The sequence below is a fragment of the Colias eurytheme genome, chromosome 4 (assembly GCF_061535395.1).
Source record: "Colias eurytheme isolate Ceu_HAF_F1 chromosome 4, ilColEury1 Martin Lab GWU primary, whole genome shotgun sequence".
Lineage (NCBI taxonomy): Eukaryota > Metazoa > Arthropoda > Insecta > Lepidoptera > Pieridae > Colias > Colias eurytheme.
In genome coordinates this window covers 2103868-2131732 of record NC_142983.1, presented here as the reverse complement: position 1 = coordinate 2131732, position 27865 = coordinate 2103868, and the positions used below count along the sequence as shown (strand labels likewise).

Here is a 27865-nt window from a genome sequence, read left to right as displayed (position 1 = left end):
TGGTTCGCGCATGCGCTATCGGTCGTTGGAACTGCATGCGTGCATGTGATAAGAAGCTGCCTTCCGTTTGGATGTTGCATGCATTTTGGAAGATTCGAATTCGATAAGGGATGCTGTGTTTTTGCTACTATGGTTTTTGTTTGGTTACCTATCTTAATCTCGAATTTTAATATTCCGAATATCATAATCCAGAAAACGTTTGGACATTTTTTCATAACCCCGAATTTTAAAATTTCGAAGTTTTGTTTGCCATATAATCGCAACTCCGAATTTCATTTGCCCATTTCTTTATTTGTACGACGTTTTACAATCCAGACGAATGAGTTCCAGACATACGAAATCTAAATGCACAAAATCCAGATGACCGTAATCCATATGCACGAAAGCCAGATTTTTAAAACACAAATTTTTGAAATACAGTTAATTGATATCCAGACAAACAATGTCCAGATTTTTGAAATACAGTTAATTTATATCCAGACAAACAATGTCCAGATTTTTGAAATTCAAATAAACGATATCCAGCAAAACGTAATCCTTCCAGGGGGACGCAGCACGAACCTAACCTAACCTTCTGAATAGATTTTAACACTATAACCTTTCTGTAATGGGCAAATAAAACAATATCGAGTCGGTTCTGGCACTCGCCGGCCGCTGCCGCGGCACGCTCGCTTCGCTCGCTCGGCTCGTGCGTAGGGGCTCACAGTTCAAACCTAACCTAACCTACTGAGTCGAATTTGACACTTAAACCTTTCTGTAATGGGCAAGTAAAAAAATAGCGAGTCGCTTCTGGCACTCGCCGGCCGCTGCCGCGGCACGCTCGCTTCGCTCGCTCGGCTCGTGCGTAGGGTCTCACAGTTCAAACCTAACCTAACCTACTGAGTCGAATTTGACACTTAAACCTTTCTGTAATGGGCAAGTAAAACAATAGCGAGTCGGTTCTGGCACTCGCCGGCCGCTGCCGCGGCACGCTCGCTTCGCTCGCTCGGCTCGTGCGTAGGGGCTCACAGTTCAAACCTAACCTAACCTACTGAGTCGAATTTGACACTTAAACCTTTCTGTAATGGGCAAGTAAAACAATAGCGAGTTGGTTCTGGCACTCGCCGGCCGCTGCCGCGGCACGCTCGCTTCGCTCGCTCGGCTCGTGCATGGGGGTTCACAGTTCAAACCTAACCTAGCCTACTGAGTCGAATTTGATACTTAAACCTTTCTGTAATAGGCAAGTAAAACAATAGCGAGTCAGTTCTAGCGTGGGGGTCGTAGTTCAAACCTAACCTACTGAGTCGACTTTGACACTAAAACCGGTCTGTAATGGACAAGTAAAACAATAAATTTATGTTTATTTTCAGTCGATAGTAAAGGTATAATCACGATTGTATGGAAATCAAATAAAAAGATTATGAAAATCTGGCAATAGTTTATCTGTTATACGATTATATGGGAACCAAATAAAAAGATTATGAAAATTTGGCAATAGTTTATTTGGAAAATGGTACGATGGGAAACAAAAAAAAGTATTCTGAGAATCTGGTATAATAAGATCTGTATTATGAGAATACGGGAAACAAAAAAATACTTTTTAAAAATCTGGTTTTGGTGCATCTGGAAATTGATTCATCTGGGAAATTAAAAAAGGAATTTTAAAAATTTGTCATTCATTACATCTGTCTTTTAAAAGTTCTAACAACCGTTTTCGGGGTTTTAAGATTCGGGTAATAGAAATTCGAGTTTTTAATAGGTTACCTTTTTGTTTGTGTATGTTTCACAGTACCTACATAATATTATGCAGTGACCAGTGCAATTGCAGTGTTATCAATGATCCTTTGATTTTATTATAAATATTATATTGTAATTAATCTTCAAATTCAAATTGGACTATTAGGATTGAAAATTACTAGAATAGGAAATGTAGAGTTCTCGAAATATTTTTGGATAATATTTAGTAGACTTAAGACCTAGATGACCTAGGTATTCGGCTATAATAAGTACCTATTATTTACATTAGCGTAGCTATAGCTTTGTGTGCAACTGTTGAAAATAAATTATGCATCACTATAATCACCTATAATGTATTATTTTCTATAATATGGAAATAAGCTTTCGAAATGAGATTTCAAATTTAAGAATAACATTAATAATTTTATTTCAATTAGTGAAAACATCGCACAAAATATAAACAGTACCTGTTTTTTACAATAACTACTTTAGAACTGATCAAATTGTTATAAAAATAGATAGAGAACAACACTTACATTTGTGGTTTCAACTCTATCTATTGGTTACATGCAAAAATGCTTTCCTTTTAGTAGTTTACGAAAGCTTCGTTAGTTCATAAAGTTGACGCTAGATGGCGCTTTTGAATGATAATTTTTATAGCATTGCACTGTTTTGTTATAATTTTTTTAAAAACATTTCTTATCTGACAAATAGTTAAATAAAAAGAAAAAATTGAGTAAGTAACGATAATTTAATAAAAAAAACTGTATGTAAAAAACTATTCAAGCTTCTCATAAAGTTTTATATTATACAAGTAACTAGTATGCATTAAAACTATTATGATAATATTTTACATTATTAATAATTATCTGATTTATCTATAAATTATCATAACACAATGAACGCCATCTTAAAATATAACAATTTACGACACAAGTAATTTTCATTTCCTTTATTTCTCAACTTCCTTAGGCAGATAAGCATATACTTATATTTATGTTTATTTATATGAACTTTATATTAAAAACTAGCTTTCCGTCCGCGGCTTCGCCCGCTTTGATACTAACACCTTCCTCTAACACTCTTCTTGAATCACTCTATCTAATAAAAAAAACTGCATCAAAATCGGTTGCGTAGTTTTAAAGATTTGCCATACACAGGGACAGAGTAAGCGACTTTGTTTTGTACTATGTCGTGATGACCTTTATAATAATATCCTACACCATCTATACCAAAAAAAATGTTGTGTGGTTTTATGAAACCACGGTAAAAGTGAAACTGTTCGAACGGTTCCGAACACTGCTTTGTGTAGCGCATGTCGCGTGACGGTCGGCTGCCGAGTAGGTATACCTACTCGGCAGCCGCGATACACGCGACATGCGCTACACAGACCAAAAAGTTTGAGACGATGTAATAAAAGTTTCACTTTAAAAAAATACGTTTTCCTATAAAAGTGTTCCTAATAAGCTTTTTATTTATAAATCAGAGAAAGAAAGGTTTTTTAAATGCTTCTTACGTAACTCGGATTTGTTTAAGAATTCCCAATGGTATACTTGGATCTGTATTTAATTTAGTGCTTTACGACTAAAGAACAACGGACCTGATGGAATACGTTAATTATTATATTACAGTTTATTACATTACAATTGTATATAAATTCTTTTAAACAATCAGTTCGTCCGAAAATCAGAGATATTGTCTATATTTTTAAATGCTTTAGAAATTAATGTTTGTGTTTGTTTTTTTATTAAACTTACAGATAACAGAGGTGCTAAATATCATAATAAAAAAAAAATGAAATCAGTCTTTGAAATTCAGGTGTTTCATGTGTTCAGGAAGACAGGAAGACAGAATCAAGAATATTAACATTAGTTTCTGTGATCTGTGATTGACATGCTTGACTCCTCCCTATAGACTATTATTATTACAGACTCTACCACTCAGTGGGTTGACTGAGTGGTAATTGAAGCTTATCTGATAAGACCACGTAGGCTTGGTAATAGAATTAATCCTATTCCGAAAATTGCAAACAAACATTCATCTCGATTATCTGAAAAAGCTTGTCATTAACCAATGGAAGGATTGTTCTAATCGATTTACTGAAAAAAGTTTGTCAATACACAATAAATAAAATAAATAAAAATCATTTATTGAGTAACAATACATTGACATAAATTATACAAACTCGACGATCGCCTCAACTAGGTATAAACCTGTGCTAGAGTCCTAGAGACGACCGACGCCTTCCACATTAGTCTTAGCCATATAGTATTGTACTATGCATATTTAAATTACATTATTATTTATTGAGGAATACAATGGAAGGATTCTTCTTGTATTGGCATGCAGTAAGTCGTGTAAGTTACACAGATTTTAATTATTTCTTAACTTGATTCGTCTCCGCTGTAATAAGATAATATTGTGTATAACTGATTAAATTTTGAAAACCGCAAAAATAATATTAAATACCCGGATGGAGCCGGGATCAACAGCTAGTATACAATAATGGAAGATTGATGTAATCCTAGTTGAGAGATACATTGTTAATTTACTTGATTCACACCTTCGGAATTCCTATAGATAAAAAATAAATAAATAGATGCAAGCCTTGATGCAAGCTCTAATTTTCCCTGTATTTTATTTAAGAAGGATAATTTACACGCGGCTTGCTTTAAAAAGTGCGCATGAATTTTTTTTTTAGGAATTCCCCATTTTATTTTATAAAGAATATTGTTCTGTCACTGTCTTTACTTCCCGCAAGCTTGGCGCCAAAAACACCTAATACATAAATACTTTTTTTTTCATAAAGCTTCCTGTAAAAAGTTCCTGTATCCCGATTCCCGTATCCTTTTTCCCGCGAAACTGGCATAGTGCTCGCGCGCTTCGCACGAAGCGGACGTGTGTTCGGTTCAAAGTTTGAACTTGCGTGTCGTATTTCGCGGTATTGTTTACGATGATTTTTTAATTTGTGGGTAGTGTTTGGGACTGATTGAGGTTTTATGTATTGATGAGTAAGTATTTTTTATTAATCGTATTTTTATCAGATATGTTTTAATAGTTTTCTGTGTTAATTTACGTGCAATTGATAGAGTTTTCTGTACGAATAAAACTCTACAAATATTTTTTCCTCGTTTGATTTAGAAAATTTATTTTCTAAGCTTTTATTATAAAAAAATGTTTTACTATAAAATATAAATATTACTTTATTTATAAAGCTTAAATTTATTAATTTCACATTAATTGTCTACTAACACAAAGACAATATTTACAATTCTAAAATACAGACTTAGGTAGATATAACTCGAAAATCTAGTAGTGAGAGACTGGATTATCCGTCAACCAGCTTTTATGAATAAAGCCCTCAAAGGAAGCTACTTGGGAAAATTATTAAGTATAAAAATTAATTATTAATTTTTTACACTGTCAGTTTCTTGGTCGGGAAAATATTATGGTATTTTTTATTTCGTGATTTAGAAAAATGTAATCTAAGAAATAGGTATGCAACGATAAGTGTTTAATTAGATAAATATAAATGTTATGTTTTCAATAAAAGGCATAAAAATAATAGGTAGTAAATTAATTTCCAAGCGTTAATTATAATTCAAAATTAAATGCGCGTCGCGTTTAAATTTTACCTTTGCTTAAATTTCATTTTTTTATTATCCTCTGATATGAATTATTTTTTTTACAAAGCGATTTTTTATTTGTCTCTGGGAACCCTCGAGCATAAACTCAAACTCAAACATTTATTTATTCAATTAGACGCACTTCTTCTAGAAGCACTTTTGAAACATCATTACATATTTCTAAAATTTCCCACCGATTCGGAAAGCAGTATCTACGGAGAAGAACCGGCAAGAAACTCCGTAGTTGCTCTTTTAAATTATGTCAGTTTTACAATTTAATTTTACATAAAATAATCGACTCTACATATCAATAATTATATATTTAAAAATGATCCTTATGAAACATGGACTAGACCTCTTTACATGGGAAGTCGTCAATTATTATAACATATATATACATTTACATTTTACATAAATTATTTTATTTGATTTTATATTTAAAGTATAAAATTTCAACCAAAGTTTTTTACAAATTAACTGATTGGTTTAATATTATTTAAACCTGTATAACAATTTAATATTTTGTTAACTCGAAGCAAAACTGGATAGTAAATAAAACAGAGCCCCAAGTACATTGTATTTGTTCAGATTTGTGAGGGAGTGCATGTGACGGCCCGCGAGGGTCGCAGCAGAGTAATCTATGGCTATTATATTATTTTAAAACTGTATTAATATATATTTTGCTTGAAAAAGAAAAAAAATGTGTGCTATTTTTGTATAACTTTTACATATAATTTTATATGTATAAGTAATATATTTTATATTCAAAAAAGGATAGTTCAAAACGCTTTATTTAAACAGATTAGTTCGTAGGTAGACTTTAGAAAAATATCTACTCTTACAAAATATCTTGTCATAATGTTGGTCCTTGCTGAATTCAAAAATTACCCAAAGTTTGGTGAAACTTTTTCGATATTGACAAAAAATTACCTACGTATTTGTTCATAAAATTTCCATATTGATCAGTGTGTTTTGATTAATTAATTCAAAGCATAATATAAAAAATAATAAAAGAAAACTTTTAAATCACATTAAAAATGTGTTGCACAATTTCTAATGCGAAGTCTCTGTTCACACTTACTCTACACTAAACAATGCATGTTAGAAAAATCGATAAACAAAATATTCATTACCCTCTAAATTCTTATTAACCTTGCATCCCAAGCTGGGGTTTGGGGCAGGTACACCCCTTGACGGCTTTATTACTGGTATTTATTAACCGACTGCAAAAAAGAGGTGGTCGGATTTATGGTACTTTTTCATTGGTTCTTAAATCTGTGCATATCAAAGCAAAAGCAAAATTAAGCAAAAGTTCATTAAAGCTATCGTAGGGTACGGTGAAAGTTTAAATGTAGCATTATGTCGGTTTTAATATTTATAATTTGGCTTAATTTAAGCTTATCTAATTTTGTGATCTATATCCACGCTCAATTTGATCAAAATCAGCTCATCATAATAGAAAGCGTTACAGAGTAACTTAATCCTCGTTTATAAATAAAGCATTTTTCCTTGAAAGTTGTCAAATTGTTGCTACAATAGTGACAGGAAAAATATTAATTTAACAACGTATTTCATAATGAGACTTTACTTCAATACTATATTTTTCTTAAGCGACATTTCATATTGACTCTCATAAATAATGTCGAAGTTACACTTGTTACACGTTTATTACAATTTAAACTATATCGGAGAGAAATTGATTCCAATTATTTTCCTAGTATGAAATATTACGTTTACTTGGCTAGGAATTTCATTATTATTTGAAAAATTCCCGGTCGAAGTAAGAATTTTTTCGAAAATCTATGAATGCAGCTCTAGGTATATCTTTTTAAAAATGAAGGATTGTTTCCTTTTAACAAAATTCCCTATCTTCAGTATTTCAAGTACTTTCCCTCCAGGGCCCATGGAAAATTTCCACACTGTATACCACCAACTTTATTAAGCTGTTTAAAAATTTAAACAATTTACATTAAAAAAGTAGGTACCGTATATCTATCCGTGCCGGGGAGTGCAGCTATGCAATAATGCCAAAACAATGCATTTTAACATTTTATCATAAATTCAATGTAATTTTGATGATACAAGTTATTTTACTCTCTAAGATTTATACTTCAACTTCTACTGAATTTAATTTTTTGGCAAAAAATTAAAAAAATTACAAAAAATACTGTTTTTGTCTATTTTCGGTAAAATGCCGTACTATTATTTATGATATTATTTATTCATTCGCAAGAAAGTATAATCACAGGTATAACGTAGACAAAGTCGCGCGCGTCAGTTTGTTTAATCTAAATAGCAGCCTAGGTACAAAATACATACATAGGTATATAATATAGGTATCTCTTAGTGTTATAACCCTCTGTCAACAGAAACACTCCAAATACTTGAAACCTAAGCAGTGGAAGAGGCTTGACTTGAATTTCTCGTTTTAAAAACATTATGGCGTTTAAAAAAAATAGTTTTACATATTTATAAAAAGTTTGAGTAATAAAATATTGAACCTCCTTCTCAGAATATGGTGTACCTACCGTATATGTATATTTGGGAATAGGTATTTTAATTTTAATTTTTCTTCCAATCATTCATAGCAAAAATTATCAAACTATTTTAACTAGTGTAAATAGTTACTAAACTAAAGGGTGCCTAGTTCCCGTTCCTGTGAGATGTCCGGGATAAAAAGCCTATGTCTTAGTCTGGACTCTGGGTCTTCAACTAACTACATACCAAACACTGTTATCAGTTCTGTAGCATTTGCGTGAAAGAGTAACAGATGGATGTATGTTTGTTACTGCAGGGATGGATAGATATCCATCCCTGCAAACTTTCGAATTTATAATATGTAGGATTTTCTTTGTCTAGAGTCGCTATTTTAAAGCATATCATCAATTAATACAGTATCTCTTAAATAGCGCATAAATAAACAATTAAAAATTGAATATAAACATTATTATCTATCATATACTTAAAAACCTTTCTAAAAGAGGCATGTTCAAATACTCCACTATATTTTACTCTCAGTACAATCTAACAGATACTTATACGATAATTATAGACAGACAGACAATCGTCCCCATTTGTAATTAACTGCGCTTTAGACTCGACCCCACATAAAAGCTAAAAAGTTATTAATATTTCATTTCAGACCCTAGCTTTGGTCAAATATTGTACTTGATACTTATCAAAGAATTTGATATATTAAAATTGTTTTGAAGCGATTTTGATTTGGATATTCATGAATATTTTTGTTATAATATTATCTGTCACTATAATATTATCTTATACTAGCTGTGCCGCGCGCTTTCACCCGCGTGGCTCCGGTCCTGTTGGTCTTAGCATGATGATATAATAAAGCCTATAGCCTTCCTCGATGAATGGGCTATCTAACACCGAAAGATTTTTTAAAATCGACCAGTAGTTCCCGAGATTCGCGCGTTCAAACAAACAAACAATCTCTTCAGCTTTGTATAGATATTAAAACAGTAATGTAAAGTTGGAATTTATTCAAATCTGTATTTACCAACGTTTTAATTGCTTATTTTTTCATAGCAAAAAAAGAAAATTTAATTTAAAACAAGGATTAAATGCATTAATTTCATAAATTGAAAACGTCTAATTTCTAAAACCATGCGTAAAATTAAACATATAAAACTTATAACTGAATATTATCAGCAATTTCACGATTTCCTAGCATGCGTTTATTGCATTTAACAACGAATGGTTTTTTACTTTGAAATTATTTATAAAAATAAAAAAATGTTTTTAAAAATATCTTCAATTAGTCTTTATTCAGAGACAGAAGTCTTGATTAATCAAAATTAATATTGTCACGCGAGTCTCGCATTTCCTGAGATAATTATCAATTTAATTGTATATTTGACTTTTGTGTTTTAACTAAGATCAATGATGTTACTATGACTCATTAATAATTTAAGTTTGGACAAAGATACTATGACTCATTAATTTTTCAATTGAATAACACCCAAATTATTATCTTATATGTACATAAAACTGATTTACATAATATATTGAATGATATTATGTAAGCCAAAAATTGCTCATGTTAGAATAATTATGTTATACCTATTTAAAAATCATAAAGTCGCTATAATTAATAGAGTAATAACTAATAAGCATTTGCTGTATTGTACAGTTACATTCTATTGTACAGTTACATTCTATTGTACAGTTTACATAATTGATTTTCTTTATACTTGCACACATCGCGATGCAACATAAATTTGAAAATTCTGAAAATGTAATAGATTTTTACTTTCAGTTTTCTTTATTCTTTCTCTCTTTTTAATACGAAAACGACTATGTAATGGATATTCGTAAATAACGCCAGAGAAGAGTCTACTATAACCGTTGTAGGAATTAGCTGTCTACATGTATTATGACAGCTAATTCCTACTGTATTTCGAGTCATAATATATTTACCATCTATAGGCCTATATAATTCGATGAAAATAATCAAAGCAAATATTCTTGTAAAAATTAACCTATAATGTATAAACATGTTTATTTCGTACGTACATTTTGACAAATGCTAAGCGGTGAGTTGCATGTTCGTGTGGTGTTTGCGATTTCACAGTGCGTTATTTTTAACCATAGAATTATGAATTTATAGACCTAATTAAACAATTGGGTTTAAATATCTTTTAATCAGTAATGGTTAAATGTATATGGTATCAATACATATCTATGTATGAAAGCTTTCCGCCCGCGGCTTCGTCTGCATTATTTTTTTATTTAATGTAGTGATGATGATGATTTTAATCGGTTTATCAAAATGTAGTTTTAAATATGGCAGATGTATTTTTTCTAAACCGTTAACTGAAGATTAAAACAAACCCTTCAAGTAGACATATGGCTTATTAATAATTTAATCGTATAAGCTTGCGTTTTCAACTTTTTACTATTTACCCATAAGTACAACACCAATTTGAAAGATTTCTACATCTATCAGCATTTCTTATACATCATTTATATTTTTATTATAATACGGGTCTATTATTCACAATACCTACGGTCTGAGTGACCCCTTGACAAACCACATCGGGAGCGAGACGAATTGCCTAGAACGAATTACTTTACGGGAAAGCTATTTCTTGGCGAAGTAAAATAGTTTTGTCGTAAACTTCAGAGGTGGTCTACAAAATGTTATAGTTGCGAAATGAAAGTAATATACTGATGTGGGGAATGGCCTGTTTTTGTTTGGACGTGTGTTTAATGGCTATTCATTTGTTTTATGATTTGTTTTGTAGGGATTTCGGTTTCATTATGATTAGTCGTAGTCAAGAATAGATTTCATTAACTGCTAAATTAAAAAAATTTAGAAAGACACGAATAACGTTATTTTCTGTTAGGATTTTTTTCATGTTTTTGGTATAAACAAATGAATTTATATAATTTCTTACTGTCATGGAATGGCGAAAATATCAATATATTTTCCACATACTAAGATTGTATTTGCCTTAAATAGAACTTTATTATTTAAAAATCATTTCAGCTTCTTAGTTTCTTTTCGTTTCTTAGAAGATGCAGAAAATTTTGTCTCTAATTGGTTTCATATAACATGAACATTAAAATTGCTATAAAATGCTTCCAATTTAAATTGTATGTAATATCTTGATGCATCTGAGGAAATCTCGCTTTTATTTTCTGTGTCGTTTCGTGTAATGCTGTCTGGGAGATGTCGTTGGACAGAGATGATATATATGTTTTGTATAGCGCTATCTCTCTTACAATTTCTGTAATTGAATCACATGTGCGGTATAATAGAAAATAATTTGGAAAATCCAAAAGTGCACGCCTCATAATTTTTTTTTAATAAATATTTATTAATTATTATTTTTGTTTATTTAATAACAATTAAACCACATCGAATCAGACCCTGAAAAATGAAAGGGTTCTATTCCTGAGCATACTCAAGCGTAAGAGAAAAAAAAGACTCGATTAGTAAAGTATTTCGATCGCTATCGTGTTAACAAGAAAAAAGATCCGCACATACAGACACACGGACGTCCAAGACAGAACTTTTTTAAACTGTTTTTTAACTAGTTTAAATAACAAAAATGACATCAAAAATATCATGAACGTTAAAAATAGTGTTTTTTCTTAATATGTGTGTGTATGTATTATCTTACAAGTGCAATGTATGATACATAAAGACATTTTAAGTTTGAAAAATCAGATGTTTTGCGCGAAGTGACAGTAGTACCCACCTCAACGCTTCGCTTATGAGGCGTGCAATAGTATTACCTGACACACATTATATATTTTTTCATAAGTTACCAAGAACCACGTAGTCTCAGAATCAAGAGTTATTTCTTTGTACAAAAATAACTTAATATGTACAAGTAATCAAAAACTTGTAAATACATTTAAACTATGCAGTTATTACCTAATTATAAAAAAGGTAATTCTATAAATACTAATTTCAACCATATAGTTTAACAGCCTCTACAAAAAGCGTATCACGAATTCGAGAATTTTAAGTCTTTTATTCAAAGGGCCTGTCTATATTTATCCAAGTCTATGCCAAATGGTGTTTCGTCCACACGCGTGCATTGATTCTTTTCAAGGCCACAATGGATCCATTGAATCGTCTCAACAATGCTGGAGCTGTGTTTACACTGTGGAATTCCGAATTTCGCGCGACAGTTTGAAAACGGAACGCAAACATAGACGTCGAATGGATTTTTTTAATTTTTTTTTTTCTTTAGTGGACTGGCAAAGGTGTCATCTGATTGACATTGGATTTATAAGTGACAAAAAAAATTGTGGTTATGAGTAGACTTTTTCGCTACGCTTTACTTTATTATTGTCCAAAACTGAGTTAATTTAAATTAAAAGTTGCAATAATTCACTAAATAAAAAAATTGCTGGTTATTACTTAGTAGAAGAGATAGCCAATCCCTAACTTTCGTATAGCCAATAAAGCAAGATCTCATGCAATGTTTAAATCTTTAACCCGTGGACGACCAGACACTTATGAAACAACAATTTTAATAGTCTCTATCTCTATGTAAATCAATTGCTCTATAAAAGCTCAAAAATCTCAGAACATAATTAAAACACTTAATGATAAAAAATCGATATGAACTTGCCCTATGCGAGTTAACCCGTCAATCACTGCAGTGTTACCACTTACCAGCACTTACACAAAATACCCTCTAACTAAACAATGCCTCAAAATTGCTTTGTACGGTCGATATATTGAATTTTTAATACTTTTTACAATCCCGATTGTTAATTTAAGGGATGTTAATAGAATTTGGTACATAAGGGTTGAGATTTTTTCTGGGGTTTTATTTGATTGGGGTGGTCTATTGTTGCAAGTGTTATAGGCATTGGAACAAGGTTTTTTGAAGGTTCATTCGATTTTTAAGTGTGTATTGAAAAAAGTGCTGAGGTAATTAATACATGAATCGTCTTACGTTACATAGTTAATTTTCGTTAAGACTTTCGAAAACTAAACATATTTAATTTCTTAAATGATTAATAAGTTATCATTATAATCAGTCCCGTTGAATAAACTTTACAATCATATGCGGTTATATAAGTACAAACATTGTATCACTAATGAATTTATAATAACTTATCCCTTCTAAACGGGTTCGATTCCTCAAAACTCCATCTTTGGTACTGCAATGTAGAAGTTGGAAGTTATGAATTGATAAAATGATGAAAATATCGACCTCGCATATTATACGAACCATTTACGGCTTAAATACGGGCGATATTATATGAAAAATCGCAATTTTAATACAGTTATTGTATCCACAAGAACAAACATGCAGGTCAAAGGTCTTGTTCATGCCGTTCACACAATGTGCGTGCTATTGTGCGCAGTGAACCGCATTTGTTAAAAACAGCTGGAAAGCGACTGAGTGAAAATTTTTAGCTTTTTTTTTATATGAGTGGAGTTACAGTGGAGGTAACTGATGTTACCTATTTCATGTGTTTTGAAAAATTCACATTTGTTTTTGCTACTGTCCAGTTAAAAATAGAGAAAACTGGTATCTCCTCAAAAGGGTTTTCTTTTCAGGAAAGTTTAAAAGAAAACCCTTTTTTTTTTGAGGAGATAGATAGATATCTTCTATGTTTAAAATATTGTAATAAAGAATTTTTATTTTAAACAATATTGGCGGAAATTTTGGCACTAGATTAAAAAAGAACAGGCGTTTTTTTTCATAAATACTTGTATTTATGTCTTTTCAGGTATAACTTGATGAAGAATAAAAATAATCAGTAATCACTACATAGTATAAAACAAAGTCGCTTGCTCTGTCCCTATGTCCCTATGTATGCTTAAATCTTTAAAACTACGCAACGGATTTTGATGCGGTTTTTCTTAATAGATAGAGTGATTCAAGAGGAAGGTTTTGTATATAATTTATTATGTTTTAGACAAAGCGGGTGAAGCCGCGGGCGAAAAGCTAGTAATTAATAATCAAAAGCTTCACAGAAAGTTCACATATAAACGATGTTGTAACCTTTTTATATAAATGTAGATAACAATAACCTTTCATGTTCCTATTAAAACAGCACTTGTCATTCTAATTAAAATAGAAGAGAGTTCGTTATATCAATCACGAGAAGATTCCCGGGTTATTAGCATGTATGTGATAAAAACATACATATTCAATTAATTTGTTACCCGCCTGGCTAGGGTTGTCACCGCTTAGTTCTCACACAGTTTTCTAGGGGATGGTAATGAAAATATTGAATTATCTTTTAACAAGACTGGAAATATTTGTTGCAAATACTATTTAGAAATTCGTAGGGTTTGTATATGTAATTGTAATTTTTGTGTATATCTATTAGGATATCTATCTCCTTTAGTAGGAATATAATTGCGACCTTTTAGTTAGTAGAGTACGTTTTTTTTTTCGTTTGGTTTGACATATCACATAATTAATAGGCGTACGTACCCGTATACAATAAATGGTAAATGTTTTCAAAAGCAACGCTTGAATGACTCATTCTTTTTTATTAAAAAAGAATGAGTTATTCAAGCTTATTTATACCCATTTTGGATCCAGTGCCACGTTGCAATATTCCATTTGATTGAAGTGTAAATAATGTTTAAAATAAATAATCTGTATTTGGGAAAGTGCAGATGTCATCACATCTCATAAATGTTGTATAAATAAAGGCAAGTGCAAATGGGGATTTAATTTAGGGATAAATGGGGTATTAATTGTGAATATAGTATATGTTTACGTATACATTGAGATATTGGCATATATTGGTGCATTTACGCATCAAATGTTTTAGAATAAATAAACAGTGATAATGCCTTGTTTTAACTAACTAACTACTTAGATATGTAAAAATGGTGAAGCGAAACTGTTGGACTCGATTGTGTGCAAGCTTAACTCACACTCTGAACATATAAAAGTCAAAAATATCAGGCAGCGAAAATCTTTCTCTACATATTTACTCTCCACCAATCAATTGTAAAAGTGTAAAAAAATAATTGAGATCAAAAGGTTGTCGCAGAAAACTCTATTTTGCTTAACTCTCGACTATATTCCTAATTAAATAAAGCTCTCACGCGTTATAATAATAGATGTATTGTATATTTTTTAAATTTCCCTGAACTACCAGCCCTAGCTGTATCACAAGCATCGCTCACTACAGCATGCTTGCGAACTATTAAAATTTTATTTGTCAAAGGAATTTAAACTCTACTTTCACAACATAAAGTAATATTTAAATGTGGGGGAAAAATGCGAAATTTTTAAAGTAGATTAACAGCTCGTTCGGTTACATTGACGTTTCGGAGAGCCATTTACATCGCCGCACTAATAGGTATTGCTAAAGTTATTTTAAATCCTTTGTTTCTTTAATTAATTTGTGCGATAAATTTGCATTTTTATTTTATTTATGTTTTAAAGTTCTTTATGGTCTTGGCTGGAAGATTTGTAAGTATATTTTAAGAACCTAGCTGAAATGAGTATTAAAACTGATTAGTCATGTATAAAACTTGACATTTTCTTTAGCTTTTTATTTCGTACTAGAGGTCCGCCCCGGCTTCGCCCGTGGTACATATTTCGCAATAAAAGGTAGCCTATGTCCTTTCTCGGGTATCAAAATATCTCCATACCAAATTTCATGCAAATTGGTTCAGTAGTTTAGGCGTGATTAAGAGACAGACAGACAGAGTTACTTTCGCATTTATAATATTAGTGTGGATAGGTACACAGTTATTTCTATACACAGTAAAGAATTGATTTAATATGGGTAGACGGTATGTTTCTAAAATAAAAAAAAAGTTTTGTTTTCATGGCATAATAATTATACGCAGAATAAACTAATTAACATTGAGTAAGTAGTGTACCGAGTCGGTCATAATTAATATCAATGCTAGTACAGTTAGACAAAGTTTTAGTGGCTTCATACTTCCCTTATTTAATTCAACACTAAAATGAGGAAATTAGAGAGTTTTCACAACTTTGCTTATGAGCTTTGAGACTTAAATTTTAGTTCAGTTCATACGTGATTATTTGCTCTTGTTGTGTGGTTCTTTAAGAACTTATTACTAGGAAGTTTTAGAAATATTTTCGCAGACATTAGATATTATTGCTTACTTAGAGCGGGGGCACACGATGCGTTGCGGCGGCGGTGCGGCGCCGGAGCGGTGTCGCTGCGTCGTCTTACATAGAAATATCTGTGGCATGTCACACGATGCGCTCCGGCGCCGCACCGGACTTGTAACCACCAAGACGAGGCGGGGAGGGGTGAATGCGGTGCGACGTCAGAGCGGCACCGCTCAGTTGTTTTGCATCACAAGGAAGGACACGCTGTGCAACGCTGCTACGACGCCGCTGCGACAGAACAACGTTACGGCGCCGCACCACTCGTGTGCCCACTGACACGGTGAAATCTTTGCGGTGCGGCGCCGCAACGCATCGTGTGCCCGCGCCCTTAGTTCTCATGCAGTCATAATTACCTAGATAAAGATAAAAGATAAAAACATAAAGATTTTTTTTTTCAATTTATGTTTATTAACTCTACCGGGTTTCGAACCCAGGACACTTTCATCCCTAATATTTAGACCTAATCGTGTTATGTAAGTTTCAATATACATATTTATTTTTTATTTAACAATTCATATAGAAAAATAACAGAGAATCGATATTTAACCCGCGTTTTTCGCTTAACCACACCTCGATTAACTAGGCCATACACGTTGATTTAAAAATATCTCTCTAATAGGAGGATTTCTGATTAAAACGCTGGTAATTACTGGAGCTATGTAAACAATGCTTTCAGAATATTCTCACGGAAACACGCCACGTGGTTAGTGTTAAACTGTAGGTTTATCTTTACGCGCCTTTGATTCCACCGGTATATATCATTTCGATTTCTGGAATATCAATCAATCGGGTGTAGGGCTGCTACAGAAGTTTGTTAGTCGATTATGAGTTTTAAATTTTCTCAGAAGGGTTGCTACACTTTTGTAAATCTAGGCTTAGTTTGATGTTAATAAGCTAGATATAAACATTGGACATATTTTCCGTTCCATAGTTCCATTTCGTAATTATTTTCTTCATTTTTCATTTTTTTTAACGTATGAAACTTATACATTAAGTAAAAAGGTATTTGAACATATGCAAATAAGTCTTTACTCAATTGCCCTAGGGCCTAGAAATAAAGGGCTTTCATCACCCGCGTCAATAAAATATTAGGACAATGTAAAACCGATATTTAAAATTAGCTCCTAATCAAACTAGCGCCGTTTCGAACCTCACACAAAGGTGTCTATTTGTTATTATAACCGTAGAAACTCCTGTGTTTATATGAATGTAACTCCATAAAGGTGTAAGAATAACAGCGGAGTCGTTGAACCGCTTTGTAGTTCGACCGACGTGATCGAAAAAACTAGAAACAGATGTTTATTTCATGAAATAATAAAATAGGGTAATGTTACAGGATATCTATAATTATTCTTGTGGGAAAGTACGTTAGAGAAAGTATCTTTTGTCTATTGCAATAATTCTATTGTGTTTTGCCTTTATTAATAAACGAAACAGCTTCACTACATAGTATAAAACAAAGTCGCTTTCTCTGTCTCTATGTCCCTTTGTATGCTTAAATCTTTCAAACTACGCAATGGATTTTGATGCGGTTTTTTTAAATAGATAAAGTGATTCAAGAGGAAGGTTTTAGTATATAATTTATTAGGTTTTAGACAAAGTGGGCGAAGCCGCGGGCGGTAAGCTAGTTTATAAATATAATAGCTGTGCCCTGCGGTTTTACCCGCATTGTTCCGCTCCTGTTGGCCTTAGCGTGATTAAATTATATAAGTAGTCTATAATATAGCCTAGCCTTCCGCGATAAATGGGCTTTCTAACACCGAAATAATTTTTCAAATCGGACCAGTAGTTCCTGAGATTAGCGCGTCCAAACAAACAACAAGCTTTATAATATTGACGACGCGGTTGGCGCAGTGGTAAATTAATTGCCTACTGAGCCGACGGTCCCGGGTTCGATTCCCGGTCAGGGCAAATATTTGTGTGATGAACTCAATTATTTGTTCTTGGGTCTGGGTGTTATTATCTATATATGTATTTATTAAATATGTATTATATTTATCGTCGCCTAGTACCCACAACACAAGCCTGAGCTTACTGTGGGACTAGGTCGATTTGCGTAATAATGTCCTATAATATTTATTATTTAAAAAAAAAAAAATATTAGTATAGATATTGCAACAAAATTCACTAGTCATTCATTCACGTTTATTTTGCAAGCGTATTCTCAAATTTCCAATACCAGACGTAAAATATCTAATTCCATTCCCATTCAAATCATTTTCACGTTTCATTGTTTTCAACAAAGAACAAAAGCAAATACTGATACAATCGAATAAATTTAAAGTTAGTTCGACCATTAATCTGCTGACGTTACAATTTTAGCATCGGCATGAATATTAACTCCTTCCTATGTTCATTATTGATTTCCATGCTATATTTGCTGACGCTACACATCCCCTAGTGTTGATTTTTTAAGCAAATAATAGAGTTTCGCTTATCGACAGCCTAAACAAATAAGGGGCTATTTGCAAGCTAAAAAGCTCGAAATGCATTACAACTGAGGGGCTTATTTTGGAATCGATCGATAATTGTGTCACATTTATTACATAAAAAAATGATTTGTTTGTCTTTAACCAATTTGCAGTCTCTTTGTACTTTAACAACGTATACTGAATAATTTAAATTTTAAACTGAAATAAATTGCAAAATCATTCCCAGAAAATTTTCGTATTAATTATAAGGATGAGCTTTTACAAACTTCCTATTTATTGTTGTTACACAACTACTGTCATTAACAACCTATTAAAACGTACCGTATTATGAAATATATTCCGCCATGTTGAATTATTACATTTAATTCATAGAAGACATGTAATTAGACATTCATAAACCTTAAGAGGTCGCGTCAACAGTGGCATTGAAAGGAGCACATTTTATTCACTGCCCCTTAATTAAAAATTCTCGAGGTATCTGAAAATAGTATGTTCCGTGTAAATAATTACTGCATTAAGCTGAAGTTACACAGGTTTTTTTATTATTTAATAAAGAATGTTTACAATTCTAGGATTTGCCAATTAAGGTAAAAACTCTTCAAAATTGTAAATTAGGAGCGTTGTGTGCAAGCAACTGCATTTGGCATGTATTCATAGAAAATGTGTTTTCATCATGTTTATAATTAGTTTTTCTGTCAAAATATAGGCTATTTTAATAATGTTTAAAAAATATTATTATTGGCATAGGTCTTCAAATTGTATTTTATCATGAGGTCATTAATAGTTGTGCTGAAATAAAGGTAAGACATTGCTTTAAATGTATGAATAGCGAACGATATGAGAATAGTATAACGTTTTATATCTCTGTGTGTGTATCAAATAATTTACTACCACCGCAACTAACGCACACATACGTACTATCTAGTGCTAATATTTTAAACAAATGTTTACTGCAAGGGTATGCAATTTGTTAGCAAACACAGTTAGGAAATAAGTATGAACAGGTGTATTGAGATAAATTAAAGTGTTTGTACCAATCAGTATAATAGTTTTACTAGCTTTTTACCCGCGGCTTCAACTGGATAGTCAAGAGAATTCCCATGGAAATGATGTTTGATGTTTCGGAAAAAATAGCATTTCTAGCTTCTCTATCTCCAGAACAAAAATCGTGCGATGTGAAAGACAAACAAACATTTACTAGCGGTCCGCCCCGGCTTCGCCCGTGGTACATATCTTAATACTATTATAAAGGCGAAAGTATGTATGGATTTATAGATGTATGGATGTATGGATGTATGGATGTTTGTTACTCTTTCACGTAAAAACTACTGAACCGATTACAATAAAATTTAGCACACATATAGAGGGTAACTTGGATTAACACATAGGATAGGTTTTATCCCGGAAATCCCACGGGAACGGGAACTATGCGGGTTTTCCTTTGAAAACGCGGGCGAAGCCGCGGGCGGAAATCTAGTTTCGCAATAAAAGGTAGCCTATGTTCTTTCTCAGGGTCTAAAGATTGTCTGTGCCAAATTTCATCAAAATCGGTCCAGTAGTTTATGCGTGAAAACCATACATACATACATACCTACATATTAGTATAGATTTATTAAGCATTAAAAAATATTAGCAAAGATATTATTACAAAAACAGTTCATAATTTCTATATTAGGAGATCAATAATGTATATAACATAGGTAAAATAATAGTATTTAAAAACAATAAACTTAACTATGAGCTTTCAATTCGCCTCTGCACTTTATTCCCTGTAACACCTAATACAATTTAAAACTAACTTACAATTTAAAATTTTAATTTATCTCAATTCATATTAAAGTCAGAATAAGAAATATCGCACAGCAATCTCACGGCACTTAGCAATGCTCAAAAGGCTGATGTTATCACCCCGAGATGACTCGTTGCATCTTGTACGTGCATCTTTTCATTTCTGAACTGTGTTGAGCTTTTAATATTAATTTGTAACAATTTTTGTGTGAAACGGTTGTGTAACGAATGTAAGATGACTGCATAATTTTTTAAGCTATTGCATACCTTCTATCGCGGGCCTTGAGCGCGGGGACCGAATCCAGAAATTTAGTAACGAAAAACCTCACGCTCCCCACTCCGACGGGCGCGGAGGTGTGGCTTGAAGGCATAGCATGCAATAGCTTTACCGCGGCAGTCCCCGAGTGCCACACGTCTTTTTTTTTCAATCAAGAGATAATTTTTCAGATAATATGATTATTTGTTTAGAATTTAGATTGACGTAGGCAGGAGATTCAAATGTATGTCTGTGTGTGTATTGTATAATATTCTGTGTATGTGAAGTTTACCTTAGAAGAAGTTTTAGACCTTAGAAAAGTTTTTAAATCGACTGTGTAAGGGTCTTTCAAGCTAGTATACATATAATATAATAATAGTATGTACCTAATACCTACTATTGATACGTATATTTATTTGTTACGTTACTTTTAAAAAGGGGTTGATGCATTTTAGCTTGAAACGTCTCTATTGTGAGAGTAACACTGGATATAAAACATAAAAGTGGTCCATTTGTAGCTTTACGACCTCGATTACTTTTTCATAAAATATATCGATCAACTACTAGCAAAAGAAATGATTTTTATAGCAGATTACGATGAAAATTGTAACGTATTTAACTCTATATTACGTATAGGTATTAGATGAAGGAATATCGAGGAATATAATCAAGGTTTTATTTCCTTTTAATAACAACATTTTTCAGCAATTTTAAAAATAATTCTATCACGAAACGGGATACGAATCCGAAATATTAAGTACTAGCTGTGCCCCGCGGTTTTACCCGCAGTTCTCCGCTCCTATTGGTCTCATCGTGCTGATATATTATATTATTTACCTACAGCCTATAGCCATCCTATATAAATGGGCTATATAACACCGAGAATTTTTCAAATCGGACCAGTAGTTCCTGAGATTAGCGCGTTCAAACAAAGACAAACTCTTCAACTTTGTATAGATTTGAATGTTATAAAACTAAATATGAAACAACTTCTTTTGTTATACAATTATTAAACTGTTTTTATTGTATTTACAGCACATTAATTAACATCCACGTTTAGCAGATAATTATTAAGAGTCACTCCGTAGGCGTGGTTCCGCATAATGATGCTTCACTTGATTGGACATTATACTGTTAAATAATAAAGGGTTTGTAAACAGGTAGGAAGGATTATGAATAACTAGATTTCCGCCCGCGGCTTCGCCCGCGTTTTCAAAGGAAAACCCGCATAGTTCCTGTTCCCGTGGGATTTCCGGGATAAAACCTATCCTATGTGTTAATCCAAGTTACCCTCTATATGTGTGCTAAATTTCATTATAATCGGTTCAGTAGTTTTTACGTGAAAGAGTAACAAACATCCATACATCCATACATCCATACATCCATACAAACTTTCGCCTTTATAATACATAGTATTAAGATTCGATATTTATGTACAAATAGAGCTATTATAGGATATTCTTGAAAGTAATAAAGTTATTAAAGTGACAAGCATTTAAATATGTAGATATATTGGCTTATAAAGAATGAAATAGAGACTTTTACAACACATTTAGGATTTTATTTTTCTCGACGTGGTTACCTGGTAGAGATCACTGCACAGTGATAGGCCGCCATGGCGCTATCTATATACTTACATAGACAAATATAAAACTATATTCGTCCATGATACTTACTACATATTATATCACCTTGTTTTCCTTTAGAAATCCTTTACATTTTTCTTACTGATATAAACCATTTACTCGCGTGAAGCCGGGGTCCGCAACTAGTATTAAAACATATAAAATCTCCACGTCTGGCAGAATGCAAATACGATACCGTGGGTTTGATTGCCAATCGCGGGCTTCTTATAAAACTCCAATAAAGTTGTTAAATGAGATTCAGGAATTTTCTATTCAATGGAATTGCATCTAATTCCCTTTTCTTCCGTCCCTTTCGTGTAGGTAGTGAAAGAGGGGGACGGGGAATCAATTGCTGAATGGTAATTATCGTGAAAGCTATTTCAGTTATATTTTAAGTTGAAATGATTTTACTAGAATCAGGTGTTAATGGTATAAAGGTATTTACTGAATAGAAGTTTTAGTAAGGGACTAGCAGACGTTAAACAATCACAAAGTAAATATTAACAAATAAATACTTTTCCAATTAATACTATTTATATTTTTTAGCTATCAGCCAGTGAAATTGTTGCGAAATTTAGTCCATTCGTTTCAGAAATTAGCCGTATGTAGTTAAAAATGTTTTAATCATTGTTTTCTTTGAAAAGTACAATAAACAGTACAATCAACATTGACAACTTGCTATTGTGCCGTGTAACCCGGCTTCGCCTGTGCGTATTCATTCGAACATTCCTCACAGAAAAGTGAAATAAAAAAAATCCTTATTAATTCCACTCATTGAAGCGTAAAATAGATAATTAACAGCGCGAAATCCGTACATCATTTTTTCAGAAAACACGTAAGCACATAGCTCACAGCTTTCAAAAGCATTGTCACAATGGTACCAAGTCCCACGTATATAACGCAATAAGCTAAAAATTGCGTGGAATTCAGTCGCAGCTACATTCACGATTCAACTACACTCGACTCCTTTGACACCTCGGCCATTAAGTGATGAAACTGTAATGAGGCGGTATCTAGTTAACATGACGCCTAATGATACAATTTGCGAGGATTGATTTTCTGAATGCAATGGTGGTGGAATATTTTTGAAGAGTTATTGGAGCGTAGATTCTTTGTATTTTGAATATGTAGGTACGCCATAGGTACGCAGATGAATGTTGAGAAGAAATATTGTTGGCTAGTTTTAAAAAATTACAACGTGGATGATTTGCAAAATTTGGTCTCATTACAGAGATATGAATTAAAAAATATCTACTACAACTGTTTGTTGTGAAATTATCTGTTTATTAATTGTTTAGGATATGTAAATAATGTACTTAACTAAGATAAATACAAAATTGGACAAATAATAATTTTAATTAAAAAAAAAATTAATAGCATATCTATTCATACCTCTAGATCTATATTAATCTTAATTAATGGGACCATAAACGTAACTACATTTGATAAATTTACATATCAAAACGCATGGACGTATAAAAAAAGACGGACGCCGTATTACGAACAAACAACGTGAAGCCACCATAGTAAGCTAGCGATCGTGTAAAGACAATAAACACGCACACACTCTCACCATAGTAAGCTAGTCGGCCGCCATTACGTCGTGAACTACCGACTGATTAACTGCGTCACTGTTTCACAAAAAAATATTTAAAATGCCGTCTTGCGTGGTTAAATGGTGTCGCAACAGTACAATTTTAAATAACAAAACACAAGGGATTACATTCCACAGGGAAGCAAGTTATTTCTTTTATGTTTTAATGACAAAATTATTACGGCAAAATTTATAGAAAAAAATACAGCCGCCATTGTCATCAGGACAGCTGTTGCCATGGCAACATGGCACACACACATGGATGTTTCGCCGCCATTACTAGGCTTCACTCAATGTTTAGGCGATATACCGTCCGTCTTTTTTTATACGTCCATGTCAAAACGTTTATAACCTAGAGAAACTTCTAGAAATCTAGTATATTTATTTGCACCTAAAGTTCCAAACTCGTGAAGTTCAGACAACGCCAAGTCAAGATTGTGCCCGCTCTACATTCACGAAGTTTTAAATTAAACTGCCGAATTCATCAAAACTAACCCACTGCGAATACTAATAGCAACTTTAACAGTTGTTGTATGAGTTGTTTTTGTAAGGTACACTGTTTATGGAAAAGTTCTGTTTAATGTACATATGTATCTTTTTATCTTGTTAATTTGTCATTACGTTTACTAGCTGTGCCCCGCGGTTTTACACGCAGTGCTCAGCTCCTGTTGGTCTTAGCGTGATGATACCTTCCTCAATAAATGAGCTATCTTACACCGAAAGAATTTTTCAAATCGGACCAGTAGTCCCTGAGATTAGCTCATTCAGACAAACAAACTCTTCAGATTTATAATATTAGTATAGATTGATTTAGATGAATTAATTCTAAATACCTTTAGCAATAGCGTATATACGATATCCCAGACGTTCTTTATAATAAGAAAAGCAAAATCCACCAGACTGCGAGGCTCAATAATGAAGCAACCCGACAATTCCAACCTTGACTACCATTATTATCCAAGTTCTCCGAATTTTTAATTTTATAAGAGTTCATTGAACAGCAATTCTCGAACGCGTAGGCATACAGATTAAAAATTCCTAACGTTTGCAAATCGCATTTCGCGGCAAACGTTTACCACAGACTATAGATACAGCGTCGAACGGAAAAGCTAGTCTGCTGTCTGTGGCACATCCCGAAGTGTCATTAGTGTATCAAACCTTCGTGCTCTGTACCTTCATACAATGTGAATACAATAGCGCAGACGTGTTGAAAACTTGCTTAATTAGTGACACAAAAATAGCCCTTAATTGAAAGCGATACGGCGTAAAAATGTGTACATTGTTTGCTATTCAGTGTGGCGACTGCATTTATTAGTCGTGAATAAATTGTGGATGTCATGACGTAATTAATGATGGAGATGTTAATTGAATGGTTTATAGTATTTCAATACATTGAATACTTAATGACAAATAATTTACAGAAAGTTCATAATATAAATTTAAAATTCGATGTAAAAATTATTATAGAGTTGAGCTTCACTTTAGTAAGACAGCTTATAGAATAGGTAGATATATTTCTGTTCCTAGTTATTGATAGATTTTTTGTTTATTCTTCAGGTGAAAATTACAACATATACAGGGTGTCCCACTATTGGTAGGTATACTAAGCGCAAAGGAACTTGTAGTTTTGCATACACTGATCACGTAAAAAATACTTAAAAAAAAAATTACGTCCAAAATTTTTTGCTAAATTTTTCCTGAAAATCCATGTTTTCTTCTCTAGCTTCGCGCAGCCGGCATATACCGCTTCTCTTATATGAGCATTTTATCTATGAAAACATAATCTTAAACGATAGCTCACGTGCTGGTGGCAAAGTTGGGCGGCTCGCTTGTTATGGGTGTACACATAGAGTTTTAAGAATTCATCTATTTGAAAAAAAAATGAATCTGGAATTTTTTAATTATTTTTTACGTACTCAGCGTATGCAAAACTATAACCTCCTTTGAGCTTAGTATACCAACAGTGGGACACCCTGTATATATTATATTGCATAGTTATTTTTCATTTTTGTTTTACAGACAAAATTATTTAGTATTTTACGGTACAAACTCTATCTATACCTACTAGCCTATGTGACCGATGTTTACCTAATATGTCGTGCAGGATATTTATTTACAAGGAAATATGCATAAAACATAGAAGATGAATAAACTACAATGTTTTTTCATTTAAGTATTACCTACGTATCTATATGGTACCTATCTAACGATTGTATGAGAAAAAAATTCAAAATTTTTCTTATAAAATAAATTCATTTAAATTTGCGTGTATTTTATTTAAATAGTTATTAAAAATATGGATATAAACAAAATTGCAATAAATAAGAGATTTTCATTCATAGGAAGATTAAAAGATTCTACCAAGAGTCCTGTAATGAACTTTTTGGTTCATTGGATTTTGATCAAACGCTCTTATTGGTTGACGGTTACGTCGCCACAAAGGAAATTTCAATTTACTCTAAAATATAGAAAATATTATTCTTCAAAGTTTAACTTAAAATTTGAACTTTAGATAAAAAATATTTTAATTCATGTTCGCTCCTACATGTCGTGACATTAATTCTAATTCGATAAAATATGGATTATCAAATACAAAACTAACTTTTATATTGGAACCAGCTTTTCACCCACGGCTTTGCCCGCTTTGTCTAAAACCTAATAAATTATATACCAAAACCTTCCTCATGTATGCGGTTTTTTCAATAGATAGAGTGATTACTCTATCTATTGAAAAAACCGCATCAAAATCCGTTTCGTAGTTTTAAAGATTTAAGCACACATAGGGACATACGTATTACGTAAAGAGAAAGCGACTTTGTATATTGTTTGTATGTAGTGATAAGTAATTCCTAAGTATAGTATTATGGTTTCATTTCTTATATTTATGTCCTAATAACACAATATAATCGTAACAAGTGGGAACTATAGCTATAGAGGTCCGTTTATTCTCACAAAGCAAACACAACTGAAAGCTATTTCGTAATGATAAGAAAAAAATGGATTTTTGAGCAACAATTTCAATAAAGTTTGTGTTGAATTTTTTAATCTTTACAGAATGTAAGGGCGCAGTCAGACAGCGCGGCGTTCGTTTGTGGAGTCCGAACGAAATTTTTTGTATGAAATTCCTTTAGAATATTTGCTACCTAATTTATGTTATACTAGCCGCTCCGCGCGGTTCCACCCCCGTGGCTCCTCTCCTGTTGGTCGTAGCGTGATAAATGAGCTATCTAACACCGAAATAATTTTTCAAATCGGACCAGTAGTTCTCGAGATTAGCGCGTTCAAACAAACAAACAAACAAACTCTTCAGCTTTATAATATTAGTATAGATTATACTTTGAAAGGCTACTGGATATTCGCCTTCTCGCATCACAAATTACAGTTTTAAAACGATATTATTGGGAAATTGGCGTTTTATAAATAAAAAATATTAGTTGTATAATATCACATTAATCGATACATACAAACACGTTGTACGTTTGCTTTCAAATCAACTAAAAATATAACAAATTTCATATAACAGTAGAGTGATCAGCATATATTCTGTGTTATTGCACGCCTCATAAGCGAAGCGTTGAGGTGGGTACTACTGTCACTTCGCGCAAAACATCTGATTTTTCAAACTTAAAATGTCTTTATGTATCATACATTGCACTTGTAAGATAATACATACACACACATATTAAGAAAAAACACTATTTTTAACGTTCATGATATTTTTGATGTCATTTTTGTTATTTAAACTAGTTAAAAAACAGTTTAAAAAAGTTCTGTCTTGGACGTCCGTGTGTCTGTATGTGCGGATCCTTTTTCTTGTTAACACGATAGCGATTGAAATACTTTACTAATCGAGTCTTTTTTTTTCTCTTACGCTTGAGTAAGCTCAGGAATAGAACCCTTTCATTTTTCAGGGTCTGATTCGATGTGGTTTAATTGTTATTAAATAAACAAAAATAATAATTAATAAATATTTATTAAAAAAAATTATGAGGCGTGCACTTTTGGATTTTCCAAATTATTTTTCAATTGCAATCTTTCAATAATTTACCAAAAAAAAAACCGTCTATCGCAGCCCTAACTGTTATATCTAGCAAAGTACACAAAATCATGTTTTTGTTTCAGCCCTGAATTGAGTGCGCTATGAACGGCGTGAGGGGGGGCCGGAGGATCCCCACTCCTATGCCCCCTTCTAAGGAGGCGCATCATGCTAACAGGTATATT

The 27865-nt window shown here is 32.5% G+C and overlaps 1 protein-coding gene across 1 annotated transcript in view; it reads left to right on the top strand.

Moving 5' to 3' along the window:
• Nucleotides 1-4608: 4608 nt before the first annotated feature.
• The window catches only part of LOC149908754 (kinesin-like protein CG14535), a 303719-nt gene continuing 280462 nt past the window's right edge, over nt 4609-27865 (top strand). Inside the window, exons 1-2 of the mRNA XM_090120333.1 lie at nt 4609-4727; nt 27767-27858. Of these exons, the coding sequence (XP_089976459.1) occupies nt 27785-27858 (74 nt within the window). The 5' untranslated portion in view covers nt 4609-4727; nt 27767-27784. The remainder of the gene's footprint in view (nt 4728-27766; nt 27859-27865) is intronic.